At 41.1% G+C, this 13,455-nt stretch overlaps 1 protein-coding gene across 1 annotated transcript in view; it reads right to left on the reverse strand.

Annotated features, from left to right (window-relative positions):
• CNGB3 (cyclic nucleotide gated channel subunit beta 3) overlaps nt 1-13,455 on the reverse strand; it is a gene marked incomplete at its 5' end in the record, with an annotated part of 56,204 nt that overhangs the window by 20,522 nt on the left and 22,227 nt on the right. The window contains 6 exons of the mRNA XM_083624256.1: nt 951-1,073; nt 1,725-1,789; nt 3,674-3,760; nt 7,002-7,052; nt 10,993-11,201; nt 11,925-12,131. Of these exons, the coding sequence (XP_083480382.1) occupies nt 951-1,073; nt 1,725-1,789; nt 3,674-3,760; nt 7,002-7,052; nt 10,993-11,201; nt 11,925-12,131 (742 nt within the window). The remainder of the gene's footprint in view (nt 1-950; nt 1,074-1,724; nt 1,790-3,673; nt 3,761-7,001; nt 7,053-10,992; nt 11,202-11,924; nt 12,132-13,455) is intronic.

A 13,455-nucleotide genomic window follows, 5' to 3' on the forward strand; every position in this document is an offset into this window, starting at 1 on the left:
TCAGTTAATCTAACACAAAGCATAATATAGAACCAGATATGTCTGAGGGACAACGGTGTTCTGTATCAGATTATTTTAATGCTCAGGTACTTTGAACACAATAGAGTCCTGTGTCCTGCTCCATCCTCCTCCTGCCCTGGCTCCTGCCTTGTAGGTGGCACCAAACCCCATAAATCACTGACCCCCTCTCCTGGGTCACTCTCCTCGCCCCTGCCTCCACCACAAACTCTAAAGAGCCCTGCCAGTCCCTAACATGCCAGAGACTGAGTTTAGCCCCAGGTTTTAAATCTAGGTACTCAGCCGATTCTTTTGCCATTTAGCCCCCCCCCCCCGGATTACCTGGATTCATATTTTCCTCCTACATTAACTGCATGCATTGCATGTCTTATAATATATACTGCCTGCTGTTGCCTCCCCATATTTTTCCTTTGTTGAATTAATAGTTATTGACTTGGCACCTCTTCCCCAGCTGCACTGCGCAGTGTCAGCTCCCACTGGAGAGTTTCTCTCTTTGCAACATGTTTACATGTATCCTTTGCCATATGAAAGGAAATGACAGAACATGACCCTGTGAAGACTCTTAAGGGAGCAAAATGTTCTGTTGCATAGTAATTGTACTCCATTGAACTTTCCACGTAGCTGTTTTTTACGTATGTAATGCTTCTTCTTCTCACACCTAATCGGTAAGTTTAATTTACGACCCTTGTGCTTTCTAAATGTTTAATTAAGTTAGTGATTAGAGCTGACTCATAAACCCGTAAAAACCCCAAACGGTAAACTAATCACTCACTACACCTGCCTTCCATATAATTAGCATTGTTCATTACTTCCAATCGGCAGCAATGCTGCTAAAAAGTTAGCAGGGCAAGCAAGTTCTGAAGGTTTTGCTTGCAAGCAAGATGGGAAGGTGGGCAGGCTGGGGAAACGTCACGCATTGCAAAGGAACTTACATGTTTCCTTTGCCGTCGTATACCCATTTAGTGCTGCCGAGTCCTTCGTAGGCTGAACCCCAGTAATACACACATGCATTAAGATGCAAGATAAACAACAGGTACCCAGTAGTTCGAACGACCCTGTAAAAAACATAAACAACAGTTGATGTCATTCCTGTGGGACATACATTCCTGTGCCTGTTTTCCCTTTGGAGACCTGGGTTTTGATCAATAGCAATACTAACACCTGCCGTGACTTACAAATATGGCCAGTATTGACAGAGTGGAAAAATCAGCTGGTGCTCAACTCTCTTCCCCTTCTGCAATTGCCAAATGAATCACTGCCATTAATAACAGGTACAGGGGCTCTGGTAAAGTATTCTTCCCATAGGACCCTGCGGCTTGCTAATTCAATCAGCTAGAAATATTTATAGAAAAGTACAACCGTGTTCATGAAAGAGTGTTTGCTAGTTGTTGCTCACAAATGCAGGCACCATTGCATCACACCAGGAACCTGTGCCTTGGACATTAACATTTTCTGTTCATTTAGATCCTAGCCTTTCTCTAAGGCTCCAAGCAGTTAACAACACAGGCTTGCCTCCAGCACCCTCACAGGACCCTGGTGAGTTATATGCCTGTGGAATATCCCCATTTTATGTCCCCATTTTACAGATGGTATCTGAGGCTGTACCAAAAAGTTGTGCCATCCAATGGCAGAGACTGAAAATGCTAAAATATGTCAACGCTCTACAAATATGCCAACACTGATACTGGAGCATATCTAGCACATACCTGTAAATGTATGCTTTTTCCATGATCGCCTCCAGTCGGTCATTGAATTCAAAGAACGTGAGATGCTGAATGCAAATTGAGAGGAAACGCAACTGTATATAATCTCACATGAATATAATCTCACATGGATTTTGCCACATACAACTGCCTGTTTCTGGCAATCTTAAAATTTTGGTTTAAAAATGATCATACTGCTAAACTACCAAGAACCAGAAACAACTTGACATTTTAAATATCACTTTTTCCAGGAGCTTGGCTATGGAGGATACTTTTCCATTTAGCGGATCAGTGGTCTTGATGAATTATGATGACAGTGATATTTTACCTAGTCAACCGAAGTTTCTTGCTCATAGATAGAGTACATTCTTTTGGTGCTCTCCATTTATTATTTCCTTTCTTCTATATGGCTGGCTTTTTGAAAGAGAGGTGGCAGTCTGGATAATTACCTTTCTAGATTTTACAAATGAAGCGGGTTTGTTTAGATCATTAATTTGAAATTAATTTAGATAAACTGACACGGGAGCCAGAAAAAAAGAGAGAAGGATGTGTTTCTAGAAATGGTACCCATTGGAAGGAAACAGTAATTGTCCTTCATCCAAGTTTTTCACATGCTCAAAGGTTGGGCTTTTTAAAGACAGCATTTTGTAACAATTTAGTGACTCTACATTTTACAGATGTGCAGGGCAATCTTATGCATGCTTGCTCAGAAGTTAGTCCTACTCTTTCCAGTGTGACTTACTCCTACACAAGGATTGCAAATTCAATGTGTGAACTACTAACTCCATCCAGTTATGCTCAGACTAGGGCAGAGGAAACTCAGGTTCAAAGCCCATTAGCTGTGAAACTCAGTGGGTGACCTTGAGTTGCTCACTATCTCCCAGCCTAATCAATGGTGCTGGGTTGCAGCAAGGAGAAAATATCTGGTGGTGGTGGTGGTGAGATGGGACATATATGCTCCTGCCTTAAGCTCCTTGGAAGAAAGGCAGGACAAAATGTGATTAATTTATGGAGTAGATGGAGAAGTCCAAAAATACACCTGGAATTGTATGAAGAACTATGCGTGCAAACAGATGCTGCAAGCCCACAGTTCCTGTAACTCTGCCTTCCCCAACCTGATACCTTCCAGATATTTGGGACTACAACTCCCATCATTCCTGACCATTAGTCACCTTGGGTCAGAGCTGATGGGAGTTGTAGTCCAAAATATCAGAGGGACACAAGGTTGGGGAGGGCTGCTTTAGCTAAAAAACTGAAACCAGGTGCGACTGTGTGTATGTCGCCTTCATCAGATAACGATAGTGATGGCTTTCTCTGTTGCTCTTCGATATAAATATTCTCAGGGTGACTCATACTATAAAAGCTGTAGAAAATAGTAAAATAACAGTACACAGACTAACAATCAACATTCTAAACAATATCAGGGAGAGTTGTATTCCCCTTCTTTATTTCCCAAGCAAGAGACTGGCACCATCACCAACAATCTGAAGGAGGGATGGATCCACCATTAGCCTCATATAAACCAACAGTACAAGGATCCATTTTGCAGTGTTTATAGATGGATTGAGTAGGTAAGCATCCACATCAGTCCCTCACACGAATCTTTCTTGCTATGTTAAATGAAAATGTCTTAAATTACTCATCTGGTGGTAAATTAATACGGAAAGGCAAGTTCTGTTATCAGTGTTTGTTCATATAATGCCTTCTGGGAACCTGGCTGACATCTGGAACCACATGTTTTTCAGCTCAAAAACCACTTATTTAGAATTGGAATGACCCAATAAACTTCAAAACAACCAATTTGTGTTGTGCAGCTGGAAGAAGTTTGATACCATCCTGTGCCGTGTATATTCGGAAATCTCCCCTGACCACTGTGGATGAGCAACAGTATGCATTTACAAGTAGGATTTCTGTCCCTGGACTGAGGGTAACAGTAGATAATCTCATCTTACCTTCACCACCTTGTTTGCTCTAAATATTGCATTAAATCCAAACACAACGTACAAGACATCAAACGGTATTACGGAGAACACATCAAGCTGTTGAAGAAAAAAGTTCAGTTACAATGTTAAATTAATTCTCATGTAGTTAAAAACTGTAATGGAGTGCTCAGGTCCTATCTTTCTAGTACATGGAACACATTTTCTATATGCAGAAAATTGTTGTTACCTTCTTCTTTTCTCTGAACCACTTTGAGCACTCCAGAAAATGCATGCAGTATATAAATAAACTGAGCCCAGATGATGGTATTGTAAAGCGGGATTAGCCAATGGATCCCTAGTTTCTTTTTTTAAAAAAATAATAATATTTATTAAAGATTTTTTAAAATTATAAAAAAGAAGAAGAAAAAAGAAAAAAAAGACAAAACAGAAAAATAGAAAGAAAAAATACATCCATCATTCTCAAGTTTTTAACTTTCATTACCTTCTTTCTTTGACCTCCTCCTCCTCCCCTTTCTTGTATCCTGGTTAATAATTATCACAGCAAATCCTATCCATAGTTCATAATATTTTGTCCTTACATTATCTTAATCTATTTTCATCTTGTCTTATAGCAAACCTTGAAACTTAAAACTTAAATCTTATTTTTACCGACTTCTCATAACCATACCATTAACCTAATTCTTTAAACATTTTTACTAGAACCAAGTAGTTCCATTTCAACATTTTTCTAGCATTCATCAATTATTTTAAAGCAGTCCTAATGATAAAAGAAAAACAAGTAAAACAATCCAATCTTCATCCAGCGTCCCTTCGTCCTGGTTCCGGATTTTGTCAGTCCTTTTTGTCCCATTTATCTAGCACATTAACCTGGTGTCCTTATATCCGAGGCCCTCAAGTCTCTTCCATGTCCCTTCCACGGCTCTTCTTCATATTTTCCTTCCACTCGTAGGAACTCCAGCTTAGTAATATTTTTGACCCTTTTCAACAGATCAGCCCCATTTCCACAGTCCAGACTAAACTCCATGTGATATTTAAACACCTGTTTCAGATTCCCTCCAAAATTAAAAGCCCCCACAGCTCCAAACATCTGACGGCCCATTACCAGACTCAGAAAGTCCAAACATCCCGGCATGGGAGGGTCATTCCAACCCCCCATTTCCAAACCAAACCTAACTTTATCTTTCCAAATCTGGTTTTTTCCAAATTCATTTATCAAATCCAGAGGCTCATGATCCTGTAGGGCCGCAGCTCCCTCCATTTCTGACACCCAGGATTCAGCAGTATCCTCTTCTCTCATCTGTGCTGTCATAGCACACTCCTGTTTTAGTTCCTGGGTAGGCTCCATGTAGTTTCCTACTGCCTGTTCAAAATTTCTGGTCGCATTAGTCATCAAGTCCGTCTTCTGGCTTAGCTGATCCAGTAGGGCATTTATTTTACAGAAAGCACCCAACAGAGCTTCTGAAGACATTGTCCTGCAAGGTCACAAGTCCTTTCCCACGATTGTAATCTGTAACAGCTGCAAGCTCCTGAAGTTGGTTACAATTTCACAGTCTCCCTCTAGGGGGACAACTTGTTTATTCTTTCTTTTAAGAACAATAGCAACAAAGTTTCTTTTTTAAAATATTCAGTCAATATTTGTTCCTTTGAAATGCGAAAGGAAACAATGGAGTCACTATGTTACTTTTCTTTTAACTATCTGTCAGAAACATTTGTCTCTGGTCAATGAGCTTCAAACGTCAGTCCTGATACTCCGCTCCAGGATCAGGACGGTGGAAAGTTACTTTACTTTAAACTCACTTCTGCAGGTTTAAACAATCCAAAAAGAGGTCCCCCTTCTTCTCCTGCTACCAAAGGGGGGTTCCACGATTTTAAATGATGAAAGCCAATCCTTTAAAGGTGAATTTCTATGCTCTAGTTACGTTGTCTTTGCTTTATTCTGACTACAAAGAAATGGAAGGCTGACTTCCTGTTTAGACCTTCCTGTTTTAGTACCAAATTGAAGTAAATTTTAAGTCCAATTCCTCTCTACTGGCCAATCCTTATTTAAAGTCCAATTGTTCGAGTTTTAAGTACTCACGGGTGATTCTTTAGATGCCAAATTGTCCCAGGAAAAAGGCAGCACTCTCCGGCAACGGCTATGCGGCTTTGCTCCACGGAAAAAGCAGTAGACTCACAGCACCGCGCCACTTCCCCCTCTTCACTTTGGAGCCCGTTTATGGGTTCCTTTGCGGGTTGGGGGGCGCTAAAGGTGCCCGCCGAGTCCCATGGTCACAGGCTGCATCCGCCTGTGATTTTTTAAAGGGTCCCCGCTTCGCCGTAGCGGAAAAGACCCGTTTCACGCGGAGCTGGTCCCTCCGGTTCAGAGGGAGTCCGCCATTGCCAATGGCGCCACCCCGGAAGTCCAATGGATCCCTAGTTTCTGACTGGATTCATCATCTAAGTTATTGGTAAGAGATTGAACAAGGTGCTAAAATGAAATGTCCATCTTTGGGAGATTTCAAGAAAAGCTCAGAACTGCATATGTAGTCAAAAGCCAAATAAGTGGTATTAAAATATTGACAAAGATCAAGCAAAATGTTTTCTGTGAAGTCAGTATATCCCATTTCAGGGCAAGAGTAGCAGACCACATTGTGTTCTTGCCCACCTCACATTTCTTTGGTCCTTAGCAGACAAATTTTGCCTTGAAATATTGTGAGTTTCAAATATCTAATCCAGATTTCAAGATGAGCATGGCTCATCTGAGCTAAGAAAGGATTCCTTCTCAACACCAAATCTCTTGAGGCTTCTTTCCACATTATAGTTTTCATTCACAAGAGCAGTCCCTTGTAATGAATGCAGTAACGTAGGAAGGACTTCAAGTGCTGCTCAAATACGATACATCGCCAACAGGCCCATCAGAAAGTAGGCAAACAATTAAGCAAATATGCCTTTCCAAGGGTGGCTGCAACAGGAGAATCAGGAGCTGAATCTCTGATGCTCCATCAAAGGCAAACCTCTTATTTCTTTCATGCAAGGGTGAGGGGCCTCGGACTACAGTTCCCCCCAGTCTTGGCTATTGGTCATGATCATTGGGGCTGGTGGATGTTTCAGTTCAGCAATGTCTGAAGGGCCAAAGGTTCACCACCCTTTGGGACGGGAATGTAAGTTTTTGATCAGGTATCATTTTCATTTTCAGTTTCAACATCTGAAATGTACATCACTACTGATTTTCTGCTTGATTTCCACCTTGAAGACTACCTTGGTAGGGAGAGGGAAGCTGTAGGATAGCCATATCCAAGTGGATATATAGTTTGAATAACTGCTTTGTTCCCTTAGCAAGCGTGCCTTATTTACTTACCCGAAATTTTAACGTGCTCCGGTAGTATTTCTTCATTTCTACTTTATCTGACTATAATTAGAAGCAGGAAAAACATGCAGTTAGGTAAAGCTCAGTACAAAAACAAAGAACCATTTCAGGATAGCATCTGACTAAATTAGACATGATTAGCTGAAGTCCATTAGCACTTGTGGACTGAGGTTTCAAAGCACAAACCTTTGTTTTAGGCAAGTTTTCATGCATACATCCAAATCCTTATCCTTGGCTACCCAGCTAATGTGAGTTGTCACTAAGCTTTATTGAAAGCAATGAGACTTCAGTTAGGCAAAGCCAACTCATTCAATTGATTTTGGATTTAGTTACAGCTAACTTTTAAAATTTAATGTATAGCCTCTGGAACTCAAGGCAGCATATATCAGAGTCTCAAACAATCTTTCACACAATCTTGTTTTGCTGAGCTTGAGCAAGGGGTCATACACACTGACACCAAACCCTGGGATATTAAGTTGGATCGGGATTTGTATGTTTGTAGGGAGATAACCTCTTTCCAAGACACAGTTTCTTTTTTAGTAACTTTGTTTGGGAATGGTTTAGAAAATCTGGAAATCTAAGCAAATATGTAGATTAACACTTGGTTATTTCTTTCAAATAAACAATATGCATTAGGAAACAAGACTGAGAAGAAGCCTATGCAGGTAGGTGGACATTTAGGGGTGATTAAAGCTTCATGATTCTGCATGGGGAAAATATCCAGTCTCTCTTTAAATATCATTTTTGAAAATATTTAAAGGTATAGAGGGAGGATAGAGGGATATAATGTTAGAATAAAAATCTCAGAGCAGTTGGATTAGGGGTATGGGTTCATAGGCTGTATGAACACACAAAGTGGGATGAATGTGCTCTCATTAGCATTAGAACTGTCAACATTAAGAATGATTAGATGTTTATTTTTAAATTACTGTCTGTGTGTAGGTGGGGCTTGATTGCACTTAGGAAATTGCCCTACATTGTGTCACACTATTGGCCTATCTAACCCACTATGGTCTACATTGATTGGCAGCAGCACTCCTGGGTTTCAGACAGGCTTTCTTCCCAACCCTACCTTGAGATTATTATTTATTATTTATTGACTTTATATACTGTTATGCCTATCGGTGTGGTTGCTCGAGAGCGATCAGGCAAGGTCCCTCACTGGTCTTTTCAAAGGCTTTATTATTGGTGCAAAACATTTACAATGCAGAATGCCTCTATTCCATGTCTTGCTCACTCACTAGCAGAATCTGAGAGTGGGCGGTCCTTAAACTTTCCCCAGCAGAGTAGTCTCTTGACCCCCAGCTGATGCCTCCCCTCTCTGTGCGAAAGCCTACTGCGCAGGGAAGGCTTGGGTAAAGGGGGACCTCCCTCCTCCCCGCTTTGCTCAGGCACGGTGTCTTGGCTCTTTCTTGCATCCTCTGAGCCCTACAGCTCTTCCCCACTAGAGGCGGGGCTTCCGGGGGGCACTAGGGGGAGCATTGGAAGATGGCTGACAATACCATCTCTCCGACCCACACGGGGTAATTAAGAGGCTGTTATGGGAGTAGGCAGCCTCCCTTGTTGCCCCAAGGAAATGGGGAACACTGCCCTTGCCTGCTGTGCCCATAAATCACCCCCTAATTTGAAAGAAGGGGGTGAGGGCCCTAGGCAGAATGCCCCCGTGTGGACCTCGGCTCTCCTGGACGCTGTCTCTGATCGCGCACTAGCTGCAGCAATTTGGAATAATTAATTACAAAAGAAGCAAATGCACATATTTCAAGTGAAGAAGGGGAGTGAAGTCTGCTAATTTAAGTGACCTCTGCGAAAGAAGACGACGGGTTGGAGAAACAGGAATATTTTACGATGAAGATACACCAAAGGCTGTGTATGTTGACAACGGGACTGAATGGGGGGGAACCTTTTTTACTTTCCTTCTATGTGATTTACAAGAACCCCTCCTCATTAGAATCGTCGGTTGAACTGACCCAAGCAGGATGATTAAGGTCTGTGTGGAGATAAACTTTAACCAAAAGTATGCTTTATGGAGATCGAGAAGCAATAAGAGCTTTTGGAATGGTGCAGCAATTAATTCGGAGTCGCCATCTTGCCAAAGGATTTATAGCCGGGAGGAAGAACGGACTTGTTTTCAGACTGCATTCCTGGTGAATCTCCTCAGAGGTTTTGAGAAAGGAGACAGATTGGTGAAGATTAATGACGCTAAGACTGTTTTGATGTATGGAAGTGATGTTATATGGAAAACGTCTGGATATGACTACTGGATAAAAAAAATAATATCCACGCAGGATTACAAAATGTTCTAACCAGCTTGTGGAGACTATCAGAGGTCACAAAGAGAAAGGAAAAATATATGAAAATAACAACAAGAGATGTGGAAAAACAATAAGAAAGGACTGGATAGTACTGTGAACATCATAAGGTTAGATTTGTGGACATTAAAACAGCAGTAAGAAGCAAGAAGTTGATTGGATCCCCTTCGGAACTTGAAATATGGGTACCCCCAACAAAAATTTAAAATTCGGCTGTGTAATTTGGAATTTATGTAATTTGGTTTGATTTGATGTGATTGGTCGGTTAATAAAAAAATATTCTTAAAAATAAAATAGAGGCGGGGCTTCCTTCCTCCGCTGAGGAAGTGCTGCTTCCCACGATTTTTGGAGGCTCTCTGTAATCCAGCTGCCCTTCCCCCTCTCGCCTCTGAGCTGATGGCAGTTCCCTGACATATACCACCCTGGGTCTCAGTGGGTTCACATAAAAAGATCACAGTATATAAAATTAAAATAAAAGCAATTACCCAATAATACCCCCCCCAAAGAGCCACATTTTAAAAGGGTATGGGATGTTGATCAGGGATTGAACCTGGGACCTTCTGCAGGCAAAGCAGGAGCTCTACCTCTAAGCTACAGCCTTTCCCATTGTGTTTAACCAGAACTGTGCACCTGAGCATTCTTCTGTACTTCATGTGAAGGAGGTTTCTTTATCCTTATTAGTGATGACAAAGACTTTGTGCTGGTCACCAGGCACCTGCCTTGCTCCACCTTCCATTCCTAGAAGCCACAGGCATTATGTTTATGTGCTGTTTAATGAACTGAATAGGGTGGAAGGTTATGAGTCATGGGGGTGGAGTGTGTGTGTGTGTGTGTGTGTGTGTGTGTGTATGAATTCTTCAGTGCTTAGTTTGTTTTTTAAATATTGGTTTATAGGTTATGAATGCTGTAGTACTTTGTGAAACCTCTAATGTGTCTTTTGTTGAAATTGTGCTGTTTAGCTTATTTTTTCTAGTTGCTTTGTTAATAGTGTTTTATTGATTGTATTTTGTTAATTATTCATTACAATTTATGTTGTATTTGTGATGTTCTATTATGTTATTTATTGTTTACAAGCCGCTTGGTGATTCATTTGAATGAAAAGCGGCATAGAAATGTAATAAATCAAATCAAAGGAAAGGAAAAATTTCTTCGGCATACAAAATGGATAAAAGTTAATCCCTCTATTTTCCTTAATTCTTATCATACATACCTTTATGGTAACTAGATATCTCCCTATTCAGCTAGCTGAACTACTTTTCCATAGTAAAAAGTGGAAAAGAAAGATGCATCAAGAAAGCAGGAAAGTTGCATTTTTAAAAGTAGTTCTCAAACTCTGTATCATATAGATTTGAAAATCATCTGCTGCAACATATATATCTTTTTTATTTTAAAAAATGCACACTATTAAAGACTCATGTGTTCTACTGAACAGATGGGGAACTCATGGGCCTCCAGACATTGTTGCTAACTCACCTGTCATATCTAGTATTACATATGGCCAGTTATTATAGGAATAGTCACATTAATTTAGACTAGAGAGGCCCATGCTCATGGCTGAGTGGGGAGTGGAACATAGGTCCCTCTGGTCAAAATCCAACATTACCTGCTACATTACGGGGTCTACTTATTGTGTGATTCTTCTGTGTCTTACCTCCCTGCCCACCTTTACTTACTATTATATCTCCACCTCTCACAAATTGTACTCGGGGTTGAAATATCAGCAGATCACAGACGTAGCAGATATCGCATAAGATGTCTACCACAATCCAGTATATCATGTTGCTTGGTGTCTGAAACGGGAATACTAATCGCAGTGGGATGAACCAGCAGTTCCAGTTATAAGCAACGGTAACCAAAAACAGCCATCCTATATAGCGACGATCTAGAAAAAACAAAAAACACACCCTTAAAATTACTCTTCCTGTTTTTGGCATGAGAATACATCGCCTTCAATATATAAATAAAACACCCAAGGATATATCAAGTTTAATTACAACTCAAAAACCCAACGACATCTTACGTGTTGGCTAAGCTGTGTACCAAGCATTGACTGAGCAGGCCACTTTCTTGTAGCTGGTCCTCAAATTAGTAGTGGGTCACAAGTTTCAGGTTAGCTAAAAGTGAGTCCAAGGCTGAAAAAATTGAGATGAACTGGGCTGGGCTTTTGAACTGAATTGGCAAGGCACATTCTTAATTTCACCAGTGAATACAATAAGTGACTAGTGCCAACCCACCTACTTGTCTGTGTAACAGAACAGTAGGACTTATGCAGGGTTGCCATACATCTGGAATTTCCCAGACATGCACAGGATTGAAGTGGAGAAATTTCCGGGCTGGGGTGAATATTGAAAAACTGGGAAAATGTCCAGGTTTTTGCCAACAGAACCAGGAAGTGTGTGTTTCAGTGTCACTCTTTGCCCATGCTTTTGGTCGATTTCCCCTCAAAAAAGCTCAACAACTTTCGTGTCAGGATTTTTTACTTCTGGAAATATGGCAACCCTAACTTATGTCAACAGAGGCCTTTATAATTAGTATGAACTACCAGTAATTATGTTGTATTTACAGCTGCCATCAGCTCTTTCCTGTAAGAAGGCATTCAGCTTACCTGTGTATGCATCTATACTTTCTGGTAGCTTCATTTTCCTCAAGTATTCTTTCATGGGCGGCCTCTTGAATTTGCAGCACAACATATCACAGTAATGCTCCTCTGGTTTTGCTTCTTCTGGTTTCTTCTCCTCTTCTTTTTTCTCCTCTTTTTTCTCCTCCTTTTTCTCTTCTTTTGGCGGAGGGGGTGGCGCCGTCTTTTTGGGTGCTAGAGAAGTTTCCAAAGATGCAGCATTGCACACAAGTTTCTCAAATGCACAAAGATATCTGAAGCTACAGAGAGTTATACGCTAGAATACCCTCCAACATTTCTCCGATGAAAATAGGGATGTCCCATTCCATGATGATAATTTTACTGTTTTATACACCACACATCTTACTAGGTTTCCCCAGTCACTCTGGGCAGCTTCCAACATATATAAAAACATAATAAAACATTAAACATTTAAAAAACCCTTTCCTATGCAGTCATACCTTGTGTTGCGTCTGCTTCATGTTGCATCTTTTCACGTTACGTCCTGCGGCAACCCAGAAGTACCGGAATGGGTTACTTCCGGGTTTCACCACTTGCGCATGCACAGAAACACTAAATCATGCTTTGCACATGCGCAGAAGCGCCAAATCATGCCGCGCGCCTGCGCAGACACAGCACTTCGAGTTGTGGGCATTTCACATTTCACATTACTGATGGGCGTCCGGAACAGATCCTATCTGTAACACGAGGTACCACTGTACAGAACTTCCCTTCAGATGGCTTGGGGGGTGAGGGAGTTGGATAACTCCACACCCTCCAATATTGCACCAATGGAAATAGGAACATCCTAAGGAAAAGTGGGACATTTTGGGATCAAATCAGAAACTGGAACAGCTTCTTTAAATCAGGGACATCCCTGGAAAATAGGGACACTTGGCGGGTCTGCACTCTGTGAACAACTGTCAACAAAATCCACTCTGCCTCAGGAACATGTTTGGCAAGGTGAGGATTAAAACTAATATTGTTATTAGTGTTAATATTTCCCTACACCATGATGATACGAGTCCTAGGTATGAAAGTTGAAATGCATTTAAATGTATTTTTTTAATCATTTCCTTTCAGCAAGATGCATGATGACCATACATTAAGTCAGGGCTTCTTTTCAGCCAGAACTCACCAGAACTCAGTTCCGGCACCTCTCAGATGGGCGCCATTGCCATTGTAAGAGAACAAGGGAAGCGTTCATGGTGAGTTCTGGCACCTCTTTTCCTAGAAAAAAAATAGCACTGCATTCTGTACAGGGTTGCCAGTTTGAATAAGACATGAGGCTAGAAAGTAGGATTCCTTCTGGAATTCATTCAAATCAACGGCTTTGTGTTCGTTTATGGTAAGACCAGCTCTGGATATAAAAAGTTACAAAACTTTCGGCATCTGATTGTTAATCGGGATGTGAAGAGTATGCCAGACCTAATCACATGATTGGCCATTGTGTGCTGATTCAAAACATGTTGATGAAAATAAGCCAGCTCCCCCCGCCCCCGAACTGCCTCCCTGCCCA

The sequence above is a fragment of the Podarcis filfolensis genome (assembly GCF_964270895.1).
Source record: "Podarcis filfolensis genome assembly, chromosome: 7".
NCBI lineage: Eukaryota > Metazoa > Chordata > Lepidosauria > Squamata > Lacertidae > Podarcis > Podarcis filfolensis.